The sequence below is a fragment of the Aspergillus ibericus genome, assembly GCF_003184845.1.
Source record: "Aspergillus ibericus CBS 121593 unplaced genomic scaffold BO80scaffold_18, whole genome shotgun sequence".
Taxonomy (NCBI): Eukaryota; Fungi; Ascomycota; class Eurotiomycetes; order Eurotiales; family Aspergillaceae; genus Aspergillus; species Aspergillus ibericus.
Genome location: NW_020292116.1, coordinates 334249 through 349659, shown reverse-complemented (window position 1 = coordinate 349659; position 15411 = coordinate 334249). Strand labels below are relative to the sequence as shown.

Below are 15411 nucleotides of genomic sequence, written 5' to 3'. Positions count from 1 at the left end.
TATGCAGCTGAAGGTTTAAAATCGCAAACAGACGTGGGTACAGCCCCATCTTGTGGTGCTGGGCTCTTTCGGCGCCTATCCGAGGACACATATCCCTTGCACAAGCCTATGGGTGCACTGCTCAATGCCGTGGTGTCGGACTGGACTTTTCTTCGGCGTCCCATCGAAGTGTGTCTTCGAGCTTTAGTCCCATAGTTGTGCTTCGACGAATAGTGGGATATACAGAACCTTGACCACGTTTGACATGGGCTCTTTTACACCCGTGCCTGGGCCTGCTTACCCATTGGCTTACTAGTGGGTCGGTAACCACACTGAGCATTGGAGCTCCAGCCAAACAGGAATTGAATTCTTCAATGCCCAAGCTGCAGGTGGGTGCAGAAGATGACTCTTGGGCTCGTGTGGCACGGAATTGTTCTACATGGTTGCCGGAGCTTAGACTCTTCGCTTATGCCATGGTCATGGTGTTGGTGCAGATCGTCTTGCAGATATTATCTGCACATTTGCACTTCAGAACTCCTGAGACGTCGGTGGCTCTTATGTCGGGGCATGGCTTTGTCTCTTCTGACTAGTAGGCTCATGAGGCTAGTCATTGTCATCTAAGATACCAATTCCGAATACGATATGCGATATCTGGCAGTATCAGGCTTAGGATACCTACTACACTGCTGTGGAATATCCTTTCGGAATACATTTTGGTGCGCTAGACAACCCTTCCGAATATCTTAGGCGCAGACTTGTACTTCATCATTCCTTGGACTATGTATCAACAGACGTGATCAACAGACAAGAACGCCTACTTCCGCGCAATGGCTCTGCCCGTGGCCTTCAAGGCACCCAACAACGCCCTACCTTCCAGGACCTTCCATATCCTCACTAATCCCATCCACGATCCTATAAACCCACCTATTACCAATGAACGGGGATATCTACTCTACTTCACAAAATATCCCTTCCAAACAATAAACTGACATATGGAGGATACAACTCCTTCCATACCCGTGAGGCACGGGCCGATGTCTTATATCAGTGCAGGCACGTTGGTTCGTGTTCTCTATACTGTATCCGTGCTCACGACAATCCGGCTAAGAATGTGATTCAGCCCAGTGGGTGTATACTCTATGCTTGCGGGGTGGAGTCTTCCTTTAGGCGGGTTTTATATACTGGGAAGAATTAAACGCAGAGGAATAGAAACATCCATCTTTCATGTGGGATATAGATGGATGTACCGGGTTTCTGGGATGTACAGAGAAACACGTCTGTATCTTAGCTAGATACATCATAGGCATACATATAGTCAATGATCTATTATTATATTAAGTAACCTGCCAAGTGCACGGCAGGTCCGCTCACTCATGGAACTCGTAACTATGCCCCCGTTCTGCATGCACATTTTCGCACGCCATGACCCCACAACAAGGAAACCGTCTGGTAGACCATAAGCACCGGACAAAAGGGAAAAGAGAGAAGAAAAACAATATCTTCTGAACAAGGTCCAAACAAGCCTGTCGTAAATGTCCGTTCATACAATATAAACAAGCCCCATACAAATTCATACAGCCCGCGTGGGTCGTAGATGGAGACGCATCTCCACAAAATTAGCCAGTCCTGGCACGACACTAGTTCTTGGAGTTGACGGGCTCGCCGTTGACCAGGACCTGAGGCGTCTGGTTCTCCTTGCCTCGGGCAGTCAGCGTGGGTCCGTCGATACCGGTGGCAAGCGTAGCGTGGCTGTTCGCATCCGTCACAGCGACATCTTCCTCCTCCGAGTCTTCGTCGTCGCTTCTCTCATCCTTCTTGATGTTGGAGAAGATGTAGTTCTTGAGGATGCGCAGGATCAGGAACAGCCAGAAGAGGTTCACCGCTTGCAGACTGGCCAACAAGGCAAACGTGATATACTGGCTGATCCAGCACTTGTACTGCTGGGTTTCCCAGTTCAACTCGAAGGGTCCAACGGTGCGGAACTCGGTCAGGACAGCCCAGAGGATCTTGAGGTTCAGGTAATGGCGGAGGTAGATCCAGGTGCCCACGAAGAAAACGAAGTAAGGCGCGGTGACGATCGAATCCAGGTAGTTCAAAGTCTTGGAGGTCTACAACACGATCGAGTCAGCACGAATCACGTAATACGAAAGTACATTATCAAGCCACTCACGGCAAGGAAGAAGTCCGAAATGTCGTGCGTAATGTAAACGGCGATACCCATGTAGGTGAAATGGAACCGATAGCTCAGTCCGATGAGGGCCAGAGTGATGATGTGGTGCGCCACCAGCTCCTTGAAGTCCTTGCGGGGCTTCTCCAATTGCAGCATCAGGACGAGCGCTTGCTGGGCCCAGTAACTAGCCTCCAGCAGATAGAACGCCTTGAATAGTCCTTCGTGCTCCCGGTGAGGGAATCCTTCGAACATGCCCGTGGTGTTGAAGTACCAGATATTGGACCGGCTCATCACGTACAGGCCAAACGGACCGAAGATCGCAAAATACATCGCGGTGTACACTTGCTCCATGAAGCGTGCGGTTTTGCCCCGGCCGCGAATCCCGCAGTACACCGCAAAAGGCCGAATCACACGTTGCATGAGAAATTCCCTAGTAAACGACAGTACGACCATATAGAAACAGACGAAGCTGATATCCTTCGGGCCCTTTCCATACATGATCGGACCGCCAGGGTATTTCGGAGGCTGAGGATACGACAAGAAGATGGCGCTATGCATCGGGTTGGACTCGGTCGGATTGACAGCATATAGCGCAAGAAGAACAACTAGCATGACGAGAGGCAGCACCCAGGTATGCTTGAGGCAGGTGTCCTTGAAGCGACGGAGTGGGGACTTCTTGCGACGTTTCGTATGCGGCTTGGAGGACTTCTCGGCGGATTGGGCCTGCAGCACCTGATGGGGGAGTGAGCGGGGAGGAAACCCCAGCGAGAGTCGACTAGTAGTCGCATGGCATCCATACCTGATCCCACTTAGGAGCTTCCGGTTCAATGGGACTGACTTCGTTCATGGTCGCCATGGCCGGAGCGGTCGTGTCTCCCCGGATATCCGCCCCCAGATTACTCGACCTTCTCCGTACACGAGGCATGGTCGAGGGTGTTGGCTAACGACGCTATGTGAAAGATCTGTCTATTCCCAACGGTCGAGTTGCTTGTCTCTCTCCTTATCGCCTAAACCGAGGAGAGAGGAAGCGGGAAAAGATGCCGAGCGGAGCGGAGTGCACAAGACGAGGATAAAGAGGACCACGGTGATCAATTGAAACAGTGAAGGATCGCAAAGGTTCAGAGACAAGGTCGAATGAAAACCAAGAGAATAGTATTACAAGAAAGAAACGAAGAAAGACGAAACGATGTGAGGGGAAACGGTGTGGTTAAGAAGAGGACAGGATGGAAGGAAGAGCGAGGATGCAGAGGGCGAGCGAGTTGATGTCAGTCGTGCGAGATCCACCCGCCAGGGGGCCGCCTGTTTTTTTTTTCTTTTCTTCTTCAGTCTTGCTCCACCTGCTCACCAGCCATGATCGTCGGACTCGTCGGACCACCGCCAGACCTTCCTTTGCTCATCCTAGTATGCCAATCATAGCATTTGGCATTATTCTTATTGTTTTTTTTTATCGGATCCCCGATGTTGGCTTTGTCCTCGAGTCCCTTGAACTCGGCTGTGTCTGGCGCTGCGACAACTCTTGGTGACGGTACGAATACGACTGTTGAGCAGTGGTCCATCTATCTACTATCTGGACTACACTTTCTGCTAGCCCCGGATCCCCGTGCAACTAAGATCGATCTAAATAGGGGCATTCGGTTTCAGAATAGGCCGCCACCACCACATGCTTGCTCCGTGCGGAGTGCGGAACAATACGAAGCCCGCCAGGCAGCCTAAACAGGTAGACCTTGCGACTAGCGTGCCATTTCCCATATCACCATGGCCAGTGGGCCGAGGACAAGTCCCTCTACTCCAGAATGACGCCTCAAGTGAATACAGGACACACCATTTGGATCCAACTGCGGGTGGTACCTCCTAGGTAAATAGCTCCCCTATAATATCGAGTGGAATCGGAAATATTCCAGCTTGCCTACTTTTGGCGGATAAATCCTCCGTGCTCAATAGTTGGCGAGGATCATACCAGGCGCAGCATAGCTCGCGCTGTCAAGTGCCTATCTGGCAATCATGGATTTCTCATGAGTCGGTTGAACCTCCGCCAAAAATCGATGGAGTACTCCATAAATCAAATTGATTGGCTGCCTTCACCGCATGAGGGAACTGGATGTCCAAATTGTCACCGTAGACCATAGCGCTTGTGACTGGGGACGACGGGAGTTCGACCTGACTGCGGCTCAACGCCTGCAGTTCGTGCCAGCTAGCCCCAGGCCCCCAAGCTCGGGCATGTGGGGAGCATCGAGGACTGCTCTTCCCTGCCAGAGATACATAGCGCTAAGGGCAGCCCTCCGGTAAATGGAATGTGCCTCCTGATCTCCTCGCTGCTTGAAATCTCGTTTCCATCCTCACTATAACGAGGATGACGGTAAACTGTGCACAATTCAACTCAAGTCATGGGATTTCACTGTGTAGACTGAAGGGTGGCTGCTTCCCCAAACCAATCTTCGTAATATGCAGCTGTGCCTTGGGGGGCTTCAATGAAAGGATTCACAGGCTCAGGGGGCTTGCTGTCTTACATAAGAGGTTGCTGGGGTAGCCGCGCCGGGGACGCGTTAAGTGGTTCTCGCGGCGGCGGATGGAACTAAGATGCGGTCAAGATCGATCCATGCATGATGATGCCCGACACCCACACCCACTTGCTCCAGGAGCTATGAGGATCAATCCCCCGCATTCTTCGTTGCTCGTCCTCAGATGCAGTCAGCGCCGGACTGCTGCAGTACTGGAATCCTCACCCCTGTTATTGACCGCCCCCCTTCACCCTAATGCCACCCCGTCATCCAGTTTCCCCGCTCTCGTTGGAAACAATCTCGCCTTCTCCGCTCGATCTAGACCCCGATCTTCTTGTCGCTTCCGATGATGACCTGGACGATAATGACCGTGCTGCTCGAGATCAGCGGATAGAGAAGCTCGCTCAGACCTATCTCCATGGCACTCCGCTTTTCATCCTTTCCGCCTCGCTTCGCGGGCCCTTGGACAACGGTTGGACCAATCCATGGAGGAAGGACAGGCGAAAGGCCGCCGGCCTAACACGGCAACAAGGAGAAGAATCGGACCGGTGGGAGCGACCTGTGATCCCAGAGACGATCCCGCGCAAACGACCCCTATACCCTTCGGATACCTCTCGCACAACGGCTGCCGCTCCTCCTTCCGACCCCCCACGTTTTTCAACGGAACGCGAATCCCAGAATGATGCTGCTAGTGAGCCATTGCTGAAGCGCCAACGAGACAGTCGCCGGGGGACGCCAAGTTCGAATAGCGTGCCAAAGAGGACTATACAATACAAAAAGGCAATCGGGTCAAGCGGACAGCCAGATGCTTTAACCCCACTGCGGCTTACCGATCAAAGCTGGTTGAAGAAGGACCGTGCAGGAATTGGCTTCCGAAAGGTCGATCCACCTACCTCTCCTACAGCTACAATATTGTCTCGGCATCGGGAAGAAGGGCATTATACGATCCAAGTTCCAGGGACCGACTATCGAGTCACAACGAAGACTCTACTCAGAGCGCGCACAAACTCACGCGATGACACGACTTTTGACACCCATATCCCGGACAGTGTCAAATCCCAACTCACTAGCAGGCATCCTGGAGCGCAATCCAGTATACAAGGGCCCCTTTCTGATTCAGAGCACCAGCAGAATTCACTGTGTGTGGATAGGTCAACCTCCCATCTACCGAAATTTGAATATCGGCGCAGGAAACACTCCCCTCATACGGAAAATGATGCCACATCGCCAGTTAGCACACATAAGGAAAACATACAGATCCCAGATGATACAGCCGTTGCTGAGGATGACCGGACATTGAGTCAGCACCTGCCAATTCCCCCAAGTCCAACTTCGATGCAGGCCATTGAAGTCGACATGTCTAGGGGCGAATCGAACTCGCACAATATACAGTCCAAACGCTCTGATACCATGGATCATCAGGTTAGCACGCAATCGCGGACAGTCCCATCAATCAACAATGCCGAAGGCGCAAATGTCAGTGATAGGTTGCCTTCAGCCCAGCAAGTCTCCGTAAATCCTGCCATGACAGAACATGTTACCTCATTGCACACGATCTCTGCAGCGAAACCTAACTCGGAATGTGATAATGACACAATCCCGGATCTACATTTCAACACCCAGGCCGCTTTGTTGCATGCACAGAAGTCCTTTCAGAAAGATCTGGAGAGTCAGGAGCACAGCCAAGGGGCATTCAAGCAAGCTTCATCGCCTGCCAATGACATTACCCCATTCCACCGGATGAACCCTTCTGACAGAATGGGTAAATTGTCCCGGATCAACCCTCCAGGAACTGCACGAATGCCAATGAGTACACAATGCATAATTGATGCCGTCACACCGTTCACATTTAGTACGGAAAAGGCCAGGCCTCGTTTTATGTCTCCACAGGAGTCAACACCAAGCAGAATGGAGCCAGGATCTGCTGGTTCTAGCGCGGCGTCTTCTTCGCCCTCAGAGCATGAAGACGATGACGATGACGATCCCACCATTCTGCCACTCAAGTCTGCTGCTCAACCGGACATCTCAGGCGACGCCGAAGGCAACGCATTGCCCGTGATCCTATCGGATACCAATCCGACCACCTATCCAGACGGACAGGGTGCCGCCCCTGGTGCAGACAGTTTCAATCTCAGCCAGGCAATAGCCGACGCAGGCAGCTGGCTGCAGCAGAGCTTCGACATCAACAATGAAATCCAGCAATGCAGAAGCGCCAAGTCTCGCCCATCATCTTCTACGGGTATTAGTCGCTCTGCAGGGAGCTTGGATACTTTGAAATAGCATTTGCATGCACGACAGGCGTCATTGTTCCTCTTCTAACTGGCTTCGCTTTTTCCCTCTTGCGCTACTATTCTTGGGTGTATATATTGGGAGACTTGCATCTTGCATGAGACTTAGCGATATGATATCCTTGTTTATACATATTATAGAAAGTTCAAGCTCAATATTGGTGGCATACAGTTCTTGAGTAACACGGGTAGGCAGCGATTATACCTGCTTGCTATGACGATTATCTCTTCCAAAAGCAAGGATCCTAGGTACTAGGAAATCATCTAGGTTCATCATGACCACTCATTCGAAAAGTAAACGTTTAATGACATCCTAATGGTCTTCTATATCTCGTCCATTCTATTACAAGTACAGCCATCTAATCCTTCCAAGTACCCACAAAAGAACGACCAAGTACCTATCGAACAGAGTGGAGAGGTGGCAATAATCTGCTAAGGGTCAAGAAATTACTCCATGTCCGGCTTCATTTAAAAAGCCCACGCATCAACCACGGATCAAACAGAAGTTCCTTTGCGGTGGCTCTTTCTTCCGGTAACCATCGTAGCATTCGTCTAAGAAAGCGCAGAAAATCCTCTTTCTCGTCACCTTCTAGTCTTTCTTCTCGGGACTCGAGATTGGAGTTCGGGATCGGTACTTGGCTTTTCCATTGGCCTGTTATCACTGTTAGTATTGATGTGGTCGACATCTGTAGATGGATTGTGTAGAGGGGATAAGAGAGGGGTATACTAACCATTTTCATCCCAGAATCGTTTGCTCCTCTCACTTCGAGCGAGGAATTGGGGAGGAGGACTTCCCAAGACTGCTTGTATCTCGGCGAGGTGTTGTTCATCGTCTAGTTTACCTTGGGGGTTTCGAGCGCGGAATAGGTGGCTGTGTTGGAATAGGTCCCAGATCTAGATATGGTTATTCTTGGTTTCATGGTAAGTATGATGTTTGTTTGAATGATTTCTTACCACCATTCCCACATTCCAGATATCGACTTTGTAGTCCCAGCTCATGTTCAGAATGATTTCCGGTGCCCGATAGATGTCTGGCATGATATCGCCCGTTTGATTGTCAGTGCCGAGTCGAGCTTCGCCTAAGTCGCAGAGAATAGGGGTGCCGTAGGAAATAGGGAGTGGTCGTGAGAGGTAGATTGTACGATCTTCGAGGGTCTTTCGTGGTATGGGCGCTTCAAATTCTGCGTCTTCAAACTGTGAGAGGATTGTATTGTCTTTGATTCCCAGGAGGATGTTGTTGGGCTGGATATCTTTGATATCTGTCAGTACTCTCTGGCCTTGTACCTTATGATATAAGGGTGGGGGAATCTTGAAACCGGACCTGTATGTATGACCCGCGCCTCGGTTTGAAGGAAATCCAGCGCGGCGAGGACATTTCGCATGGTAGTTCTCACCATAGCGCTACTCATGACCTTGTCGGGGAGTAGCGGCAAGAGCTGATCGAGACTTATCCCAAGAGGTGGATGCACAAGACACGTATGATTCCTATGTCCGTCTGGATTGCTGACCTGGAATATTTCGATCAATGGTCGGAGGCATGACTGGCCTGCATGGTTGGATTGGATGGTCTTTAGGTGGTCGTAAACTGCGATTTCTTGCGTAGTTGATGTTGAGGCTATGTAGACCTTCAATGCTACATAGCAATGGTTCCTGTTTAGTAAGATTGGGTGCATAGTAAACATTGGATAAGTTGATCCTACAAGAGGTCACGACATAACCATACTGTTGCCGTTGATCCGTAGCCCAGTTTGCCGACCACTTGATACCGATGATTCAGAACTTCTCCAATGTAGACTGGATAGAATCTTTCGGGTTTATAGGTAGGAATAGCCTCCTCTTCAACCAGTATGGAGTGGTCGATATCATCCCACCCTAACCTTGGAAAGACACGCGGTTTGGAGAGGGACCGAACATTAGCTATATAGCGCTGGGTTGAGCCGGTATGTGAGGCTAATATTCTCCTATTGAATGCGAAATGTGGCACCCGACAAAGGGGGTAGGGCTTTTTGTATAAAAGGTAAAATTGTCGCCTTGGATCCATGATGGGCTGCTAAATGATGAGGACCCCAAATTCAGTTTATTTGGTAGAAAAAGAGACGGGGCTCTTCTGAGCTGTAGCCTTCAGCCCTGTGATATGATATCAGCTGCTTTAAACGTTTTGTCCAGATTGGTTGGAGCACAGGCTAGGACTAGGCGCATGGAATAACGGAGGTGTCACAGAGGTGGAATTGAGTATTCAATACCATAAGCATTTAGCGCGCGCAAGGTTCTAGGAATTTTAAGGGAAATACATGCCATACATACTAGAAGGCCTTTTCAGTACTACACTGTGGTCTGGAGGTTGATTGTGTTTCCAGGTAGCAGTCGCGTTAATATATATCAACCAGAGTGTGACAACGGGATAGCCTCAATTCCGATATCAACAAAGCCCTGAAACGCGCAAGACCCTATCAGTAGACGAATTGACTCGGGAACTAAAATTTAAGATCGAGCCCTGTCCATGGATTTGAATGGAATGGGTGATAGTAGATGGATGGTTGGCCCCGATGACGTGGGTGGTTAGGCGGAGCTGCGGCGCTAGCGCGGCGGAGCTCATCCACCTGATGGACTGCCGAACTGTCATTCCAGCTCGGTTCCCATCCCACCCTATCTACCTATCTTCGTCGTCGGTCCATGGGTGGGCCACATTCAGATGGCGTTGACATCAGTGAGAATAAATCCCACTTGCCCATTGGTGAGACCCAACTGATTTCAATGTGATTTAGTGGAAAGCGTTCAACTTCTTTGACGTCTCCGCGGTGAAACTCCCGGAGGAGAGCTCCTCGATCTTCAATGTACGCCCCTTGACCTCTCGGCCCCCGGTACCCGTCGCACCCAAATCTAACACCGAATGAGTAACAGTCTGACATCCTTTCCCTCTCAACCGGCTCTGCAAACCTCTTTCTCGGATCCAGCGATGGCTTTGTCCATATCATCTCGACGAATTTCAAGCTTGTCCGGTCGTTCAAAGCATCGGAGACTGGCTCTATCGCACATATCAGGCAAATAGGAGGGACATCTCTACTGGTCACAATCGCGGAAGATCTCCCCAATGAGCCGGTCGTGAAGGTCTGGGCTCTCGACAAGCCCGAAAAGAGGACCGGAGCCCCTCGATGTCTGTCGACAACGTCGGTCCAGAATGCGAGGCGGATGTTTCCCGTATGGACAATGGCTCCCTATAAGCGTGTGATTTGAGCTAAAGTCTTGAGGCAGGTATCCGCGTTCGCGGTCCTTGACGATCTGTCGCAGGTGGCAGTTGGATTTGCGAATGGGTCTGTTACAATAATTCGTGGTGACCTGATTCATGACCGCGGCGCCCGACAGCGTATCGTGTTCGAATCAGAGGAACCAATAACTGGGCTAGAGGTGCAAAGTGGGCCAGTATCGACTTTGTACATCTCTACAACGAGTCGCATTTTGGCTCTGATCATCTCGGGTAGAGGACAGGGCCAGCCGGCCCGCGTGCTCGACGATATGGGCTGTGCTGTCGGTTGCCTGAGCCTGGACAAAGACACAGGCGATGTTCTTGTTGCCCGCGAGGATGCAATATATACATACGGACCACACGGCCGTGGCCCCAGCTATGCTTTCGAGAGCCGTAAGGACTTGATCAATACATTCAAGGACTATGTTGCTCTGGTTTGTCCGCCCAGAGAATCGGCCTCAAAGCCAGACACATTGCGAAACATTGGTGTCAACCAGGCCGATGATATATTCAAAACGACCACATTCACCCTGCTTGATACCGACCTCAAGTTCATCGCCCACTCCGAGTCTCTCGTGTCTTCCGTGAAGAACATCTTCATTGAATGGGGGGATCTATTTCTCCTCACAACTGATGGAAAGGTATGTTCCTATCAGTGGAACACGAGCCGTTACTCATGTTGTTAGCTCTACCGATATCGCGAGAAAAGCCTCCAGCAAAAGCTCGAAATCCTCTACCAGCGCAACCTCTACATCTTAGCCATCAACCTGGCACAGAAAACGGGCGTTGATACTCTTCAGCAGAACGCAATTTACCGCAAATATGGTGACTTCCTGTACCAAAGAGGCGACTATGACACGGCGATGCAGCAATACCTCAGAGCCATTGACAACACGGAACCATCTCAAGTTATCCGAAAGGTACAATATCCTGCAATGTCAGATCAGAACTGGATGCTAATTATTGCACAGTACCTTGACACACAGCGCATACATAACCTCATCGAGTACCTTGAAGAGCTCCACGATCACGACCGAGCTACAGTCGACCATACCACTCTGCTCCTAAACTGCTACGCAAAGCTGAAAGATACCGGCAAACTTGATGCGTTTATCAAAGCTCCTGGTGAGCTAAAGTTTGACCTGGAAACTGCGATCGCCATGTGTAGGCAAGGAGGCTACTACGAGCAGGCCGCGTACTTGGCTACGAAATACGGGGAGAATGATATGGTCGTTGATATTCTCATTGAGGACTCTAAGAAGTATGCAGAGGCTGTCGAGTATATCTGGAGGTTAGATCCGGAATTGGTTCGTGTTTAACGTGCAATGTGGTCCTGTTGGAGCGCTGACAACTGTAGGCCTACCATAATCTGATGAAGTATGCCCGAGTCTTGCTCTCGAACTGCCCCGAGAAAACAACCGAACTCTTCATCAAGTACTACAAGGGCCAATATACTCCGAGGACTGAGGTGGAAGTACCTTCGGTGGAGCCTCAAGCACAACCAACCAGCACTTTACAAAGCCTAGCCTCTTTCCTCCCTCTGCCTCTAATGAACGCTAGCGCGGGACCAAAGCCAGAGGAAGTCGAAACAGCGCCTCCTGCAGAGGATAAGGCTACCGAGCCATCGATAGATTATCAAGTTCCGAAACCGAGGACTGCATTCTCGGTTTTCGTGGGCCATCCGGATGAGTTCATCTCATTCCTGGAGGCGCTTATTCAACAGGAGAACTTGAAAGAGGATGAAAAGGTAGATCTTTATACCACACTCTTCGAGATGTACCTGGACACTGCTAGTCGGAAAAAGGATGTTACCGAGAAAGAAGAGTGGGAGGACAAGGCCAAGAGGCTCATTGAGGGCAAGGATGTAAGGACACTGCTAATGCCTGCTTTTCCCACCTTTGCTGATATCTTCATAGATACCAATCTCGACATCTAGTGTCCTTTTGCTTTCTGATCTGTCTGGCTTCCGCGAGGGTTCCACGCTCGTGCGGGAGCAAGAAGGCCTCTTGTCCGACATCTTTAGGTCCTTTACTTCTGCCAAGGATACCCAGGGTGCCATTAAGGCTTTGAAAAGATATGGCCCAGAGAAACCTCAACTATATGTCGATGCCCTCACATACTTTGCCTCCAGCCCCCAAATTCTGGAAGAAGCTGGAACTGAGCTGGACGCTGTTCTCAAGAAGATTGATGAGGGTGGTCTCATGACACCGCTCCAAGTCATTCAAACCCTGAGCAACAACGCTGTTGTTACAATGGGTCGCGTGAAGAAATACCTCAGCGAGAACATTGAGCGGGAACGCAAGGAGATATCTACGGTTGGTTACCCCTCCCCCATTCATTGACACATTCGGTCTAATGGTGAAATTAGAATCGCCGCTTGATATCCAGTTACAGTACGGAGACAGAGAACAAACGGAAGGAGCTTGAACAACTGGGTAGCAAGCCAGTTGTCTTCCAGGCCCGTCGATGCATGTCCTGTGGCGGTGCCCTTGATCTTCCTACGGTGCATTTCCTTTGCAAGCATTCTTTCCACCAACGGTGTTTGAACAGAGTTGATGAAGATGCCGAATGCCCTGTCTGCGCACCGCAGAACTCCACTATCAAAGCCATCCGGAAGAGACAGGTCGAATCTGCAGACCAACACGATCTGTTCAAGGGTGAGCTGCAACGCTCCAAGGACCGGTTCTCGGTGGTTAGCGAGTTTTTTGGTCGGGGCGTGATGAGACCACAGAGTACCATGGAATGATGGAACATGTAATGAAATCGGAGATACCTTTATGTAGATACATTATTCTGTTTGCCTTCCGTCCACATTTCCGGTCGCACAATCGTTGACAATCCCCGCAAGGCAAATGCTACCTCAGGCATCATCGCTTATCAGCACGTGCTTTCGCGTCGCTCCGCTCCCCAGATTTCCGGGACGCGGCCAGCAGAATCATTGTTAGTCGAGCGAATGATACCAAATCGCATGAATACTTGACCATTATCTTTCCAGACGTATAATAAATCCCTATCAATGTCCTTCAGACGTGTGATCCAGGACTCTGATGATGAAGACGACCCTTTGGCGGGGCCGCCATCCCCCAGGCCCAACGGCGATAACAGGCACGTTGACGTGCAGAAGGATTCAGGTCACGTCCATTTTCAGCAGACAGGTCACGACTCCCACATGAGCGTCAATTTTGACCAATTCCTACAATCTCAAGACTCGGCTCATCAGGGGGTATCATCTTCCCAACAGCGAAGAGAAGAACGATGGATACCGGCCGATGCGGGAGGCGGATCGATTGGTGAGAAATGTGTGAAGTTGCTTCTGGCCCAATCATTAACAAGCATACTTCTCTCCAGGTTCGATGATGACGGAAATTGGACTTGCGCAGCAACGATTGTTCGATGACGAAGAAGCGCATTACACGGGACAGACTGGGTATCAGGAAGCTGTTGCGATGGGTGTTCATGAACAGATCGCTTCGGAATTCCCCGCGCCTAACGATATCGCCCTAGTCAACAATGACGATCCTGATAATTACACTGAGCAGCCTCCTATATATACAGTCCCACAGCCCAATGTACCCGATTATCCACTGCAATATGAACCCCGCCAGGACCTTCCTCTCGCAGACGAAACGCGACTATCCACTCACACACCAACCGCGCAGAACAATGAACATACAAGCTCCAACTACTCCATCTCAACAGGAGCATCCTACAACATGTTCGAATCATCCCTCCGCCCATCTGGGAGTTTCTATCCTGACAATGACTTCGCTAGCTATCCAACCGGCACCGTCCAGACCGAGATCGCATACAAGTCCCCTCGAAGACACAACTCCGACCAGCCAACCCCTTTCTCCCCACATGATACAGAGCCCTTCTCTTCAGTCAGATCATCAAGAGTCAGCAGAACAATGAGCGAAAACGCAGCACAGCAGTACCATCAAGGCGCAGATGAGCTTGCGGGTCCGGTCACTATCGAGATCTCGGTCGTCGAGAAGAAACGAGGCCGCAAGAAGAAGCAAAGCCTTCCTGACAACGATGACGATGATGAACTGGCCCATCACTACAGTCCTACGATAAACCAAGATGCCACGGCCACAACCACCACCAACAATACTAACAAACCTGAAAGGCGCAAGCCAGGCAGACCACCAAAGAACGCGAAGCCACCGCGCGAAGAAGAAGACTGTGGTCCGATATCAGAAGCGAATGCCGCAATTCCTATTCCTCCAGATACCACCTCAACCAACCCTCTCGCACCTACAGAACACAATCAGACTCCTATACCAATCGACCCACCCCCACAAGATACAAGGGAACCACCTCAAAAGCCACCTAAAGAGCCAAAAAAGAAGAAACTCAAACGCGGAAAAACCACGTCAATCACCCTGACAAAGACATACGACCCCGATGTCGAAGACGACGTGATCTGGATAGACGAGCGACCAGTCCTCCCAACAACTCACGACCACGAACCCACCACCACAGACAACGCAAACCCTCCTGCCCAGGAAGAAGATTCCCCAATCCTCCCAGACCCAGCCCCAGCCCCAGCGGCAGCAGCACCCAAAAAGCGCGGCCGCAAGAGAAAGAACCCGATCGAAGAACCTCCCATCAATCAATCAGCCACTGAAGCCTCGGCGGAACCTCCAAACCAGCACCCCCAACTACAATCCGACAAAGAGAATACACTTACAGAAGAATCACCGTCAGAACCACAAGCACAGCCAGAATCAGAACCAGAACCGCAACCGGAGACAGAGCCTGAACAACACCATCAACAAGAAGAGCAAACCCCAGATCCCCACCAACAGCCAGCACCAACTACACCCTTAAAACCAAGCAAAGGACCAAAACAACACAGCCCGATATCATCGACCAGCAAAGTCCCTTATCGGGTTGGTTTAAGTCGCAGGGCGAGAATCGCGCCGTTGTTGAAGATAGTTAAGCGGTGATTTTCGGCACTATTCACAGTGCTGGGATCTTGTTAGTGTGCGACCTTTCGTACTGATGGATTATTGATCTTGTAGATTATTGACGAAGCTTGGTGTGATGAGAACGAATGTCGGGATTGCAGTATACCAATGTGGCGCTTTGGTTGTGCTTTTTATGCTTTACATGTTGTCTCTATATACCTTATGGCGTCTATCATATCGGTGAACTCGCTGGGAGGCTGCAGGGTCGTCAAGCACTATGCAACTGTCAATCTCCAATATTGATCCGGCGTCACATGTG

The 15411-nt window shown here is 50.5% G+C and overlaps 6 protein-coding genes across 6 annotated transcripts; 4 read left to right on the top strand and 2 right to left on the bottom strand.

The window, feature by feature from the left end:
- Positions 1-1283: 1283 nt before the first annotated feature.
- On the bottom strand, positions 1284-3414 carry BO80DRAFT_424863 (TLC domain-containing protein). Its single transcript, XM_025719384.1, has 3 exons — positions 2949-3414; positions 2150-2881; positions 1284-2087 (listed from the first exon to the last, which is right to left on the bottom strand). Exons 1-3 carry the CDS (start codon positions 3003-3005, stop codon positions 1617-1619), a joined length of 1260 nt encoding a protein of 419 aa, XP_025575635.1. The 5' UTR covers positions 3006-3414; the 3' UTR covers positions 1284-1616.
- A 121-nt stretch (positions 3415-3535) lies between these two features.
- Positions 3536-3895, top strand: BO80DRAFT_424862 (uncharacterized protein). Its single transcript, XM_025719383.1, has one exon. It carries the CDS (start codon positions 3608-3610, stop codon positions 3860-3862), a length of 255 nt encoding a protein of 84 aa, XP_025575634.1. The 5' UTR covers positions 3536-3607; the 3' UTR covers positions 3863-3895.
- An 841-nt stretch (positions 3896-4736) lies between these two features.
- On the top strand, positions 4737-7101 carry BO80DRAFT_381345 (uncharacterized protein). Its single transcript, XM_025716841.1, has one exon. The coding sequence runs from the start codon at positions 4903-4905 to the stop codon at positions 6925-6927; it is 2025 nt and encodes a 674-aa protein (XP_025575633.1). The 5' UTR covers positions 4737-4902; the 3' UTR covers positions 6928-7101.
- A 167-nt stretch (positions 7102-7268) lies between these two features.
- On the bottom strand, positions 7269-9094 carry BO80DRAFT_381343 (kinase-like protein). Its single transcript, XM_025716840.1, has 5 exons — positions 8636-9094; positions 8257-8585; positions 7890-8185; positions 7667-7829; positions 7269-7587 (listed from the first exon to the last, which is right to left on the bottom strand). The coding sequence occupies exons 1-5, from the start codon at positions 8974-8976 to the stop codon at positions 7400-7402; spliced, it is 1317 nt and encodes a 438-aa protein (XP_025575632.1). The 5' UTR covers positions 8977-9094; the 3' UTR covers positions 7269-7399.
- A 480-nt stretch (positions 9095-9574) lies between these two features.
- On the top strand, positions 9575-13077 carry BO80DRAFT_424859 (tethering complex subunit PEP5). The gene is made up of 9 exons (XM_025719382.1): positions 9575-9642; positions 9701-9769; positions 9837-10133; positions 10188-10820; positions 10866-11099; positions 11151-11486; positions 11537-12043; positions 12096-12494; positions 12548-13077. The coding sequence occupies exons 1-9, from the start codon at positions 9628-9630 to the stop codon at positions 12923-12925; spliced, it is 2868 nt and encodes a 955-aa protein (XP_025575631.1). The 5' UTR covers positions 9575-9627; the 3' UTR covers positions 12926-13077.
- Positions 13078-13144: 67 nt separating this feature from the next.
- BO80DRAFT_424858 (uncharacterized protein) lies at positions 13145-15394 on the top strand. Its single transcript, XM_025719381.1, has 3 exons — positions 13145-13469; positions 13528-13894; positions 13952-15394. The coding sequence occupies exons 1-3, from the start codon at positions 13196-13198 to the stop codon at positions 15129-15131; spliced, it is 1821 nt and encodes a 606-aa protein (XP_025575630.1). The 5' UTR covers positions 13145-13195; the 3' UTR covers positions 15132-15394.
- The last annotated feature ends 17 nt before the right edge of the window (positions 15395-15411 follow it).

Excerpts from the sequence above, each read along its gene's own strand:
- BO80DRAFT_424862 (XM_025719383.1), top strand. The coding sequence starts at position 3,608 with ATGTTGGCTTTGTCCTCGAGTCCCTTGAACTCGGCTGTGTCTGGCGCT.
- BO80DRAFT_424863 (XM_025719384.1), bottom strand. The coding sequence starts at position 3,005 with ATGGCGACCATGAACGAAGTCAGTCCCATTGAACCGGAAGCTCCTAAG. Across the intron at positions 2,882-2,948 it reads AAGCTCCTAAGTGGGATCAG|GTGCTGCAGGCCCAATCCGC; the intron begins GTATGGATGCCA and ends CTCCCCCATCAG. Across the intron at positions 2,088-2,149 it reads TTTCGGACTTCTTCCTTGCC|ACCTCCAAGACTTTGAACTA; the intron begins GTGAGTGGCTTG and ends ATCGTGTTGTAG.
- BO80DRAFT_381343 (XM_025716840.1), bottom strand. The coding sequence starts at position 8,976 with ATGGATCCAAGGCGACAATTTTACCTTTTATACAAAAAGCCCTACCCC. Across the intron at positions 7,830-7,889 it reads TCTGGAATGTGGGAATGGTG|ATCTGGGACCTATTCCAACA; the intron begins GTAAGAAATCAT and ends AACCATATCTAG. Across the intron at positions 7,588-7,666 it reads ACGATTCTGGGATGAAAATG|GCCAATGGAAAAGCCAAGTA; the intron begins GTTAGTATACCC and ends CAGTGATAACAG.
- BO80DRAFT_381345 (XM_025716841.1), top strand. The coding sequence starts at position 4,903 with ATGCCACCCCGTCATCCAGTTTCCCCGCTCTCGTTGGAAACAATCTCG.
- BO80DRAFT_424859 (XM_025719382.1), top strand. Across the intron at positions 10,821-10,865 it reads TCCTCACAACTGATGGAAAG|CTCTACCGATATCGCGAGAA; the intron begins GTATGTTCCTAT and ends TCATGTTGTTAG. Across the intron at positions 11,487-11,536 it reads GGAGGTTAGATCCGGAATTG|GCCTACCATAATCTGATGAA; the intron begins GTTCGTGTTTAA and ends TGACAACTGTAG.
- BO80DRAFT_424858 (XM_025719381.1), top strand. The coding sequence starts at position 13,196 with ATGTCCTTCAGACGTGTGATCCAGGACTCTGATGATGAAGACGACCCT. Across the intron at positions 13,470-13,527 it reads TGCGGGAGGCGGATCGATTG|GTTCGATGATGACGGAAATT; the intron begins GTGAGAAATGTG and ends ACTTCTCTCCAG. Across the intron at positions 13,895-13,951 it reads ACAGGAGCATCCTACAACAT|CTATCCAACCGGCACCGTCC; the intron begins GTTCGAATCATC and ends TGACTTCGCTAG.